At 40.5% G+C, this 13,592-nt stretch overlaps 1 protein-coding gene across 1 annotated transcript in view; it reads right to left on the bottom strand.

Annotated features, from left to right (window-relative positions):
- eng (endoglin) overlaps window positions 1–13,592 on the bottom strand; it is a 66,009-nt gene that overhangs the window by 35,023 nt on the left and 17,394 nt on the right. Inside the window, exon 3 of the mRNA XM_047372939.1 lies at window positions 10,064–10,194. Coding sequence (XP_047228895.1) covers window positions 10,064–10,194 — 131 coding nt within the window. The remainder of the gene's footprint in view (window positions 1–10,063; window positions 10,195–13,592) is intronic.

Below are 13,592 nucleotides of genomic sequence, written 5' to 3'. Positions count from 1 at the left end.
AACTTCTTAACCTTGAAGAAAGATAGAATAAAACATTGATAAAAAATTATCTCTCTCTTTACCATTTAGCAAATAAATAATAATTCCAAGAATCTAAACTGACCCAAACAGAATCCATTTAGTCTGATACATGCATAGTGCATAGTATGTGTCCTTTTTTATTGAAAAATGAACCAATGCTACAATTGCTAATAAGGAAGGAATAAAATAAAAAACAAATAGTAAAAAAAGCAAAATATTAATGAATAAAACATTGTACAGTGTTCAAATCAATGGTTTGATGGATCTGCATGCTATCTGGGGCACTGGAGCATATGACCATAAAATATCACATGCTGTATATATATTTTCTTGTGCCTACACCTATACATGTATAATGTATGCGATACAGTGTGAATGTGGCTGAGTCACTTGTAATCTTGTTTTGATAACCCTCCATCTTCTGTGTAGAATATTTATTATAGCGAAACATGACAAATAGATTGCTGCGAAGAGTTACTGAAAAAAAAAAATCAGTTGTTATTCAAACATGAGTCTGAACTAACGAGTCGTGAGGTGCAGCAGCACAGGATCTGCCAAGAAATACCTCTAAGGATTTACTTCAGTTGTGTTACATCTACATGCACTAAATGAATGAATGGCATTTCCTGCAGAGCCACTGCACCTCATACAGAGACACCTCAGTTGTGTTTTCTTTAAATACTCCTTTCTAATGAGCTTCATTGTTTTACTATCTGGTTTTGTGACTTTGTTCTTGAACTTTGACCCGGATCACTCACCTTTTGTTGCTTTTGTTCCTAAGCTTTCGTGATACAATTGTTTTTCTCTAAATCCTTTCTCCGTCTTTTTTTCAAGGGCTTTGCTGATGCAGTTTCCAGTTATTCTTTTGGCTCTCTCCCCCTAAGTTGTGTCGGCTCCATTGGTCTAGTCTCGGCCTTGTGCCAAGACCCTAAGCCAGTGTGTCAGATCAATGGGTCCAGAACACAAGCAGCCCCTCCCAGCAAATTCTGCTGGCTTGCGCAGCCCCTTGATGCTCCTCCTATAATTCAGAGTGTGGTCAAATTGTGATAGTCAAATTCCCCCGGTGGGTTGTAAATCAGTGAGAAAATAAAAGGATGAGAGGGAGGTGATAAGAAACTTTAAAGGACAAAGAAAGGTGTAGTGAGAGTAAACCTCCCTGCCGAATGGACAGTTTTACCCTTTCCTTAGCATCTACAATATTTTGTTTTCAAAAGCTTAGATAAGGCTTTTCAATAGAAACGTTCTATAAATATTTAATTATATTTTTCCCTCAAAAAACATCCACTCCTAAGCCAAATCCATCCATCCATTCAGGTAGGCCATATGGCCTCTATAAACTCAAAGCCACAGAGAGTAGCACTTAAAATATTTCCTTATCAAATAGAAGACTCCTTTAAGAAGATGAAATGTTGTTTGCTGTTGTCAAATGCATTGTACCTGGACAGATGAAATGTCAATATACTCATAAAGTGCTGTTGAAAAACAATCTGCCCTATTACAGGCTAGGGAGATTTAACCACAAAAATGTGCCTAATGACAGTTAATATGAGATTTAACAATGGTAGAGGCATAATCCCCTGTGTGCCCCGGAGAAAATAATATTACAAAAGGCTGTGTCCAATTACTGTTAAGAAACGACTGGGACAACGGATAAAACCTAATAATAATGGGGACCAATTGAAAATAATTCAGCCTTAGTCCGATTTGAGAACAAAATAAGACAGTGCCCTTTTATGTCTTTTGCACCACTATGATTCATTAATTTCTGATACTTGTCCAACCCCATACTGTGATTAACTATTGTGAAAGTAAGAATTTTCCAAAGAATGAATATTTATTCTCGTTTCATTTTTACGCCACTTAAAAGGCCTGAAAGGATACATGTTTTAAATCAGTCCCATCATCAGGAGACATATTTTATTGATTTACAGTCATGTATAGCAGCATTTAAGACAAATGCAAAGACCCGCTTGCAACATGTTGAAACTAAGTTGGGAGATAAACCTTGTAGATACCCATCTATCATTAATGCTTACAGCCAAAGCAGATATTGCAAAATGCAATGTTTAGTTAATCCAGCTGACTGCAAACAGCTGTAGTTTCAGCTAAAAATGAATCTTTCAAGCTTTCCAAGAAGCGTCTGTGGGAAATATCCTTGAAATGATTTTTTAAACATAATGGATTGATGGGATTACACAGTATTGCACCATCACAGGCAGAAAGAACACGTCTGCTTAAATCCACATGAGAAAACTGAAAAGGAATCCTGAAAAAAATAAACTAAAAATACCAAACAGGAGTTTAACAAAGGTTATATGGAAGTCCCACATACAGAACAAACAACTTGCTGATAAAGGAATGAATAATGTGAGCTGACCGGCGGCACTGGGCAGTGAAAAATGTGCTCTAGCTGAGCAATAACTGCACACAGATTAAAAGTTTTCTCAAGTAAGTTTTCAATGTCATTCCCTAAAGAATTGTTTAAAAATCAAATTGGCCCAATATGCTGTCAACACTTGTATTGTATGTGTGTGTGCTACTTTAGCAGGGAAATAATTTTAAACAGTGCCAAAATAACTCAGCTATCAGTGAAAGAGGCCTTAAAAAGGCTGGCGTGTTTGGAAAATCCTTAGTCATTTCTTGTGTCTGATCATTGTCTCTGCTATCTGTCTGATAAAGCTGGATATGATGTGTCATTTTGTGTGTTTTATTATGTGTTATTTTTTCTGATATTGGAGCAGAGAGTTTGTGGGTTCAACTCAGTATGAGGATTAGTTTGTAGCATGTTGGAGTCAAATTACAGTCAAATGTTTTGTTTTATCTTACAACCTTGATTTAAAGTTTAGCTGCAGCAGCTTTCCTCTAATCCTCTATGTGAGCATTATTAGCATTCATTTTTTCCTCCTGAGCAACATTAAACTGTCAGTGTTGAGTTTATGATCTTAGCACATCCCTTGGCTCAGCTGGTCATTCTGAACTAAAATAATACTCCTGTACATAAAACACCAGGTCTGACCAATAACAGACTAATGCCTGGTTCACACCGCAGGATTTTTATGCCATTTTCTTGCCCCGATCTTTCCCTTCTGACATGCCCTGATAATCGTGATGGTTCCTAAGATAATCTAATAAGATATTCCTCCTGTGTGTGGTGTGTTAAGAGTGATCTAGTCATCTGGATTGCTCCAACCTCAAGTAGGGGATATTCAGCATGTTGCGTTGTCTTGGCCCGTCCTACCGTGTGGGGTGTTCCCTGAGGACAAACAAGCAAGCAGCTTGTTGAATGTGATGTACAACGTGTGGGTAGAAACTTGTGCCATCAGATACTGAATTTCAATTGCTCAGACTGAATCTGAATTTGCGTAATTTGAAATTAAATGCATTGGTTTGAAAATGAATTTCACTAAACTGAGACTGAATATAATGGTCTGAAACTGAATTAATTTGCTTTTAAGATTTATTTTGTTGTATTAAAAATTCAGCTTAACTACTTTCACTTTCAGGTCTGAAATTCAATTTCAGTTACAAAATTCAGTTTCCCCTGCCCTAACCTCAGTGTAACTTCTGTTGCCTAGCAACCAGCACAGAGCTGTGAAGCCGAACAAATGGAGCCTGAAGGTTAATACCGCTGTCTGCACTGTAAATAACTATATAGTTTTTATTTATGGTTTTACATATTGCTGATGGCGTATAATCCTATTTTATTTAAAATGTTCTTGTTTTATGATCTTTCATTATTCAGCCATTTAAAATGTTCAAAATATTTTTGTGTTCACTGTCATCAAAATAAAATGATGACAAATACTTGTCGTCTTCCGCTTATCCGGGACCGGGTCGCGGGTGCAGCAGACTCAGCAGAGACGCCCAGACGTCCCTCTCTCCAGACACCTCCTCCAGTTCCTCCAGGGGGAGCCGAAGGCGTTCCCAGGCCAGCCGAGAGACATAGTCCCTCCAGCGTGTCCTGGGCCGTCCCCTGGGCCTCCTCCCGGTGGGATGTGCCTGGAACACCTCCCGAGGAAGGCGTCCAGGAGGCATCCGGTATAGATGCCCAAGCCACCTCAACTGGCTCCTCTCAATGTGGAGGAGCAGCGGCCCTACTCCGAGCCCCTCCCGGATGGCCGAGCTCCTCACCCTATCTCTAAGGGAGTGCCCGGCCACCCTACGGAGGAAGCTCATTTCAGCCGCTTGTATCCGGGATCTCGTTCTTTCGGTCATGACCCAAAGTTCATGGCCATAGGTGAGGGTAGGAACGTAGACCGACCGGTAAAGTGAGAGCTTTGCTTTTCGGCTCAGCTCTCTCTTCCCCACAACGGACTGGCACAGCGCCCTCATTACTGTGGCAACCGCACCGATCCGTCTGTCGATCTCCCGCTCCATTCTTCCCTCACTCGTGAACAAGACCCCGAGATACTTAAACTCGGCCTCACCGAACTCCTCCCAGGCCCGTGTTTTTGCCTCTGCCACAGCCCGGGCCGCAGCACGCTTGGCCTCACGGTACCCGTCAGCCGCCTCAGGAGTCCCACAAGCCAACCACAGCCGATAGGTCTCCTTCTTCAGCATCCCTTACTGCCGGTGTCCACCACCGGGTTCTGGGATTGCCGCCGCGACAGGCACCGCAGACCTTACGGCCGCAGCTATGGGCAGCAGCATCGACAATAGATGCGGAGAACATGGTCCACTCGGACTCTATGTCTCCAACATCCCCCGGGATCTGGTCGAAGCTCTCCCGGAGGTGGGAGTTGAATACATCCCTGGCCGAGGGCTCCGCCAGGTGTTCCCAGCAGACCCTCACTATGCGCTTGGGCCTGCCAAGTCTGTCCGGCTTTCTCCTCCTCCAGCGGATCCAACTCACCACCAGGTGGTGATCAGTGGACAGCTCAGCCCCTCTCTTCACCCGAGTGTCCAAAACATGCGGCCAAAGGTCTGATGATACGACAACAAAGTCGATCATCGACCTCCTGCCTAGGGTGTCCTGGTGCCAAGTGCACTGATGGACACCCTTATGTTTGAACATGGTGTTCGTTATGGACAATCCGTGAAAAGCACAGGAGTCCAATAACAAAACACCATGCGGATTCAGATCGGGGAGGCCATTCCTCCCGATCACGCCTCTCCAGGTGTCACTGTCGTTCCCCACGTAGGCGTTGAAGTCCCCCAGCAGAATAATGGAGTCCCCGGGAGGGGCACTATCCAGCACCCCCGACAGGGACGCCAAGAAGGCTGGGTACTCTGCACTGCCACTCGGCCCGTAGGCTGAATTGATAGTCAGAGACATCTCCCCAACCCGAAGGCGCAGGGATACGACCCTCTCATCCACTGGGGTAAACCCCAACACGAGACGGCTGAGCTGGGGGGCAACAAGCAAACCCACACCAGCCCGCCGCCTCTCCCCGTGGGCCACTCCAGAGTAGAAGAGAGTCCAACCCCTCTCAAGGAGATGGGTACCAGAGCCCACGCTGTGCGTGGAGGCAAGCTCGACTATTTCTAGTCGATATCTCTCGACCTCCCGCACAAGCTCAGGCTCCTTCCCCCCCAGCGAGGTGACATTCCACGTCCCTAGAGCCAGCCTAAGCATCCGGGGATCGGGCCGCTGAGGTCTCCACCTTCGTCCGCCACCCAATCCTCTTTGCACCGGTCCCTCACGGTTCCCCCTGAAGGTGGTGGGTGCACTGGGGGATGGCCTCGCGTCTCTCATTCGGGCTTGGCCCGGCCGGGTCCCGCGAGGAGCAACCCAGCCACCAGGCGCTCTCCGACGAGTCCCGACCCCAGGCCTGGCTCCAGGGTGGGACCCCGGCTCCGCCGTACCAGGCGAGGTCACGTGCCTCCATATTTTGTTCTTCATGAGGGATTCTTGAACCACTCTTTGTCTGACCCATCACCTAGAGCCTGTTTGCCATGGGAGACCCTACCAGGGGCATTTAGGCCCCAGACAACATAGCCTCTAGGATCATTTGAGCACTCAAACCCTCCACCACGTTGAGGTGGTGGTTCAAGGAGGGGATGACACATACCATTTGTTTAATTTATTTGTAAAGCTTTTAACAACTTAAACACTAACGTATTAACTTTAGGAACAAAGTTGATTAGTTAGCTTCGCTTGCAAAATTTGAGAATTAGGACAGTAGGGGTTACGCCATCGACTTGCACCTCTGCACCGTAACTGCAACATCAAAAAGGGCGGGAACAAGCACTGTTTTCACAGTCGTGCTGCTAAACAAATATATTTAAAACTGCAACAAGCAATTGTTTTGAGGAGAAGAAAGTGCAGGAAGCGAAGGAGGCTTATACACCAGACTCTCGCCACGCCAGTGTTTGTTTGAAAGGTAACTTCAGTGTTATGGCCTACTGACTGCCCAGACTCACTCTGAGCCCAGTGGTATCTTACAATGTTGAGCCTGGAAAACCATTAAAAAACAAATTTGTCGGCTTGCTGTCTAAAGTTTGCGCGGTTCTTATTATTCTGATTTGATGGCTGGTTACGTTGATGGTTGTGATTGGTTTTTGCTCAGAACGTCATCTGCAGCAGTGAATTGTGTGTTATATACTTCGGCAAAGTCCGCTTAGATGCGGCTTTGCCAAAGTGTGGATTGAGGGCACAAAGGGGGCGGGGCTAAGGACCACTCTGGAGAATTGGGACACACTACGCACTCGAACCCATCAACGGGAAAGTGCAATTCAGGGACACAAGGGTGGAAGTGCGAGTATTGGGACAGGGCCAAAATCAGAATAATAAGAACTGCGTAAACTTTAGACATTAAGCCGACAATGTAGATTTTTTTACTGGTTCTTCAGGCTTAACATTGTAAGACGCCACCGGCTTTAGGGTGATTCTGGGGAGTCAGTAGCCCATAACATTGAAATTACCTTTCGAGGAAACACTGGCGCTGCATCGAGAGTCTGGTGTATAAACCTCCTTTGGTTTCTGCACTTTCTTCTCCTCCAAACCATTGCTTGTTGCAGCTTCAAAATATTTTCTTAGCAGCAAAACTGCAACAGGTCCCCCCATTTTTGATGTCGCAGTTACGGCGCAGAGGTGCAAGTCGATAACGTAAAGCCTACTGTCCCAATTCTCCAATTTTGCACGCTTGTAAACATCGCACTTCAACCCATATGTGCACAAAGTAAACCCTTCATAGAGGGACGTAGGGTGTAGTGTGGGTACTGGGACAGGGCCTGATGCACAAGTTCGAAGTTGGATAGCCTTTGTCGCCTCACCATGACGTAATCAGCCCACAAATGCGACCTTCAAAGAATGCAGACCTGAATTTGAACACAGCAATAGTGAATGACCTCTGTGAATCAGTAAATCTGTGTTTGATTAATCTGTGGCTTCAAGGACCCAGATGTGTGACACAAAAAACGGAATTTTGAAATTGAAATTTAATTGTTGAACTGAAAGTGAAGGTAATCAAACTGAATTTTCAATACAAATTCAGTTTCAAAGCAAATAAATTCAATTTCAAAGCATTAAATTCAGTTGCAGTTTAGTGAAATTCATTTTCAAACCAATGCATTTAATTTTAAATAACAAATACAGATTCAGTCTGAACAATTCAAATTCAGTTTCTACCCTCAATAACGTATTTAAAGATTTGATGTGTGGATCGTTATTTCAAAGCAATCTAGATTTCCTTAACCCCTGAGCCACAGACTTATCATCTCCAGGCCACACAGCATTGATGCAATAGTTCAATCAAAAGGAGGACAAACTGAGTGCTGTACACAGAGACACTGTGTCTGTATAAAAAAAAAAGTCATCAAAGTTAGGAAGAACACACTTAATATAAGCTTGAAATATATCACTCTTTGGGTAATGTGTCTAGTTAGTATATGAGTTTCAGTTTTTTAATCAAATTACTGAAATAAATCACTGAAATTATATTTTAATGATTTTCTAATTTATTGAGATGTACCTACAATACAAGTCTTGGATACCCCTGTTGAACACAACAAAATGTACTGTTAAATTTAGTGCTTAGTTATCAAGATATTTCTGTATTATTCAAACAAATTAACATTCCTGCAACTCCAACATTATGAATATTTCTCCAATACAGAACTTATCAGATCAAAGTCGCAAGCCAAGAGTGACAACCGAGGGTACAAAATAAAAAGTGAAATGTGTTGCTTTTGCACAATTTGTCTATTTATTTAAGGCTGTCAAGTATATATACAAACTTCCTGTTACTTTCAAACTGTGTAGATTTCCATTATTTTAATAATGCAAAGGAAAGAGCTTTAAGAAACCACTTACATAAAGGTCTACTTAGAGAATGAAGGGAAAAGGGAGTGGGTATTACAGCATACGTGTCTGCGTGCTGGAACAATAAGTAAGTGGGTCCTTTTTATGTTGTATTTAATGCACAAACTATTTCTTTTGGGTCTACATTTAGTGACAAAGTGGATGGCACTGAACCTTGTAGCAAGAAGATCCTGGGTTTGTATCCCAGCTAGGGCTTTTTGTGCATGGGGTTTGCATGTTCTCCCTATGCATGCATGGATTCTCTCCAGGTACTCCTGTTTCCTCTCAAAAGCATGACTATTGGGTCTATTGTTGTCCCTAGATTTATTTTATGTCTGCATGGTTGTTTGTCCTGTGTGTCTTTTTGTAACCCTGCAACCTGTCCAGGGTGTACCTGCCTCTCGCCCACTGACTGCTGTAAATTGGCACTAGCCACAAGTCCCCCCCCAATAAGTGGTCTTTAGTTGTATAGTATGAATTTACATGTAGTACTAATATCTGTATTAGTATAACTTAATTTTCCATTAATTGAGATTAATACTATATATTGGTCCCTTCAGACCTTTTTTAACTTATAATCTGTCTGAATCACTGTTGACCACACTCCTACTTTGAGCTATCTATCCTGACATTTTTGTCAGCTTTCACAATTATTTGGCCTTGTTCAAATGTAATGCTATGCCACCTTCAGTGGTTTCGGACTACATCATGTCGCTCTGAGTAAAATGAAATTTAGCAAGTGAACTTGAAACAGTTTTCTTGTATTTGTAACAATTACCTGTCCTTTTATAGTAATGGAAAATATTGTGATTGGCTTCTATCTAATTAACATCAATGCACTTGACTTGACCAGACAGGAAACTTAAAAAAGTATGATCAATGAGACTGAAATTACATGCCTATGTCACACAGCGGCTCTTTAAATAATACATGCTGATTCATAAAAAATGTTTTTTGAAATCACCTTATCTCATTTGAAAGGAGTAATGAATTTTTTATTTTTTTTTATCCAGATTTTTTGTGGTGACAAAAGCAATCCCAGACATTTAAACTTGCTTTAATTTTCTTTTCAAAGTTTAATTAATGAAAATATTAAACCACTGGCAAAAAAAAAAAGTTTACCCTTTAAAATACTCACCACACCCTTCACAGCTCAACTTGTAAAAGCAAAGTATTTGCTTACCCATTAGACTGGGCGCACAGACATAACAATTTGACCCAAAAAAGGGTTTTCTTGTCCACTCTTATACAAAATTTTAGATATCTGTTTATTTTATAAGATCTTGTTCATCTATATTTGTTTTGTGGTGAAAAATGTACATACACGCCAAAGTGTCTTCCTTTGTGTCTATGATGGTTGCAGAATTAGGTGGCTGTATTGCCATAGAAAAACCGCCTATATTTCTTGTTTTCTTTGTCAGTAATTTTGTTCTGAATTTCAATCAAAATAAGGTATTTTGTTTTATTTTCACCTGCTTTTGACCACAAAAAAGAAAAACTGTTTGTATTTCAGTGCGATATTTTGAATTTTAAAACTAAATTCAGTCCCTTGTTTTTATTTATATTATTTTATTTTTTACATTATTGTTTTTTGATGAGAATGTCCAAATGTCAGAACAAAAATTCCAGTAAATATTAAATATTTATTTCAGAATTCTGACACAAGGTTTCAATATAGAGGCAATTATCTGCTTTCTACCAAAATACTGGCATGGTGTTTTCTTCATGCTGAGATAATGATTAACTTGTTTGGATTTGCTCATGTATAACATTATTTTTGTACAACTCAGAAATTCTTACCCCAACCCATATCAGGTTAAGGATGTGGACCTCTGCTTTGTCTTCTCTGACAAAATCGGTCCAACAGCCCCTCAGCATCTCTCTCACATAGGTCGCCTTTTGGTCTTGTGGTTGGCATGTCTGACTTGATGCTGAAAGAAATCAAATGTACATGATCATCCAATGTCAGCAACATAGAACTCATTGTATTCTTTTGTCAAGATTTTTTTAGTCTATCTACAATAGTGCTGTCATATACCAACTGAAAGGAAACCTGTGTGTATGAAAGCCAGAGAGCTATCATTCAACATATAGATCCACTTCACTGTGTTACAGATTCCCTGCCTGGGAAGGGCCAAAATTGTATTAATCATCCTGAAAGCTTTTCCCTGCTTTCAGCGCATGGATGTTAAATGTGCGGGTAGGACTACATTGTTTAAAAACATATCAGACGCTCCACGTTTATCAGACACGTCAGGACTCTGAGCCGCAGTTATCCATCAAGACTGCTCTCTTTGCTCTCTGCTATGAGGCTGCTGTTTAACCTGGGGATCCTTGTCTCTGGAGGCTGAATAAATCAGGCCGAGGCTGTGCGGTCATGGGTGAGGTTGGTTATAAATGCCTGCTGTTTGACCTGGTCGATGTGTGTGTGTGTGTATTCTATTGTGTTAAATTTGTGAGTGAGTATTTGAGTGTGCTCTAACCTGTCTAAGGTTGTCAGGGACAAAATATTCTCCAGCAAGAGTTTGGTGTAAAAGACCAGGGTATTGTTTTATCCAACTTAATGAACTCCACAGTGCTGTGTCGCCCTGCTTCTATTGCTTACCAGAGATTGTAAGAATGGTCTGACATAGCCACAGTCATAAAAATCGGAAATGTTTGTGGTTATTTGTAAAGTTGTCAATTTAGAACTTTTCTGTGTTGGTTTATCATATAATAGCCCAATAAAATACACTGAGGTTTGTGATTATAACCTGAAAACTGTGAAAAGGTTTAAGGGGTATTATTACTTTTTCAGGGCATTGTATGACAAAATAAGAGGAACATCCACAAAATATGACTGTAGCTAGCAGGCCTCAGTCACCAAAAAAAAACCAAACAAAAAACCACTTCTGTTGTTGAAATGCCACACCATAACAGAAACAGTTTAGTAAGAAATGTTGCATGAGAGACTGCTTCACTGGCTTTATGATGTATTTGGACTGTTCTCCCAAAGAGGCACCATCAATCAGGAAGAAAGGATGTAGAGAAAAGCAGAGGAATGGGTTAATGGTAACTCGTAACGATTGGAACACAAACCGGATGCCCCTTATTTAGAAAACACCAATGAGAACACTTGGTTAAGGAAATATCATCACTATCAGCAGGAGATAGATTGAGACAAATTGAGAGGGAAAGCAATAAACAGAAGGAGGGGACCAGAATAAGTTATATAAGAAAATTTGCCATGGACATTTTTTAAACAAATTAATTAATTTATCATTTGACTTAAAAGAAGAGCTTTAAATTTGTGGGACTGTGTAAACCATAGTAATATGAACAGCAGTTATTCTTGTAAATCAAGACGGAGGATCATCTGTGCCCATTTGCCTTCTGTCTTCCCTGTTCTTGCCACAGAGGTCAAGGCTCACTTCCTGTTATTCTGGCCTTCTGCGTTAATGTCTGTTACTCAATATCCACATCCATTAAGTTATTTCTCTCTTGTTCTGCTGTGACAGAGTCAACGGCCCATGACTATCACTCGAGGTCTCGGTATAAATCACATCGACTGGGTATGTGTGTGTGTATGTGTGAATGTGTGTGTCACTTTTCCCTTTTTACGAGTCACCATAGGATAAGAAGAACATTCATTTAGCTCCCTTGACCCCGGAAATGCCAATGGCTTTGCTAAGCGGTTTGCTGGTAAATGAGGTATATAAGAGCCATTCCATTCTCTGTCCCCTTTATCTACTTATATCAATCCCCACCATTTCCCATTCCATGAGAAGATGTGTTTATGGATGTCAGCGATTTCCATTTAGATGTTAAGCATCATGGGTAAATGTGAATTGAAAACATTAAGGACTGAAAATGAACTCAATTCATAAAATAAGACTGGATTCAAAGTGTAGTTTTGACTAAGAGACTCTTTTCATTAGATATGAACAATAACAACTGGATACAAAATAAAGTACTTACAGTAAAGTAACTGTAAGTTCATAAAACTCTATAAAAATATAAAGCATGTTTAAAAAGAAGAAACTCAAGAATCAAAAAAAGTGCATGATTTTTTGGAGCACCAGGAACCATTAATAAAACGGCGAAAAATCCCATCTGGTCATTTTACCTGTTCAAGTGTGTCAGCTTATGTTTTTCTAACTTTCAATCCATTCCTAAAGGACACAGAAGACTGCTTTACAAAATGACAAACATCTGTTTTTTGTTTTTGCTCAATTGTGCACAGTACCATTAGTGCAACGTTGGCCATCATAGGACATCTCCGGACTCCGACTTGTCATTAACTACGTTCTGCTCCATTCCGTCTGTAAGTCTTTGTAATGTTTGGTTAAAAATGCTGTGTTTTATTTTTTCATACTTTTTCTGATTAATGAGATGGAAATTTGTGGATACAAGTCTCACAAAGTAGAGCTCAAAAGATTTTCAAAAGTGCAGTCATGTCTCAGCCACATGTAATATGCATGATATTTTATCACTGTGTTATTTATGAAAAATCACTTATTTAATAGATTATAATGACCTAAGAAATCCCATTAGTTAATACTCCAATACTGTGTATAAGTAGTATTTCCACTGTTATCTGCAATAATAGTAAATTCAGGAGGCCAACCTTTGAAATTGTGTTGTACAGTCGAGGAGGTTTCTAAATAATTATAAAGAGTGCATCAAAGCTGAACCAAGGCCAGTGGCTATGCTGATGCTTCCCATTAGAATGATTTATCATTAAACAAAAGAAAGTTGTTTGGCTAATATACATCATGGAAAACCCCACAAAATTAAAAGTTTTACATTTCTGACCAGCATAGAAGAAACACATAAAAAACAAGCCTCTCAAGAACTCTATCTGAGAAAAGCTACTCTACATACTTTCATGACCATGCAAAATACTTGTCACAGGCCGTCTATGCCACAAATGCTAGCAGCAAATGACACATTGCCTGTGGAATTTTAATTATGATTGATAATAATGTCCAGTTTTACAGCAATAGCTTCAGCGACACAATCAATCAATCAATCAAAGTTTAATTTATATAGCACTTTACAACAATCTAACTGGTGCTCAGAGTGCTTTACATGTTTACAGTGGTAGATAATAAAATACAAATCAATACAATTTAAAAGATATATATAAACATTTCAATATATAAAACTTAAATATTAAAATATAGTCAAATATATAAAACAAAAAGATGTTGTGTGGTTGGACACATCCGGTTAAGTGACACAACAAAACAATAAAGAGGAGCTTAGAAGCAAAAAGAGCAAACGAGTGATCCCCCATTTTTTTCTTGCCTAGAGATTGTACAGTTAAATGCTCAGATGAGCTCAAAGT

The sequence above is a fragment of the Girardinichthys multiradiatus genome, chromosome 8 (genome assembly GCF_021462225.1).
Source record: "Girardinichthys multiradiatus isolate DD_20200921_A chromosome 8, DD_fGirMul_XY1, whole genome shotgun sequence".
NCBI lineage: Eukaryota > Metazoa > Chordata > Actinopteri > Cyprinodontiformes > Goodeidae > Girardinichthys > Girardinichthys multiradiatus.
This window is presented reverse-complemented; position numbering and strand designations above follow the sequence as displayed.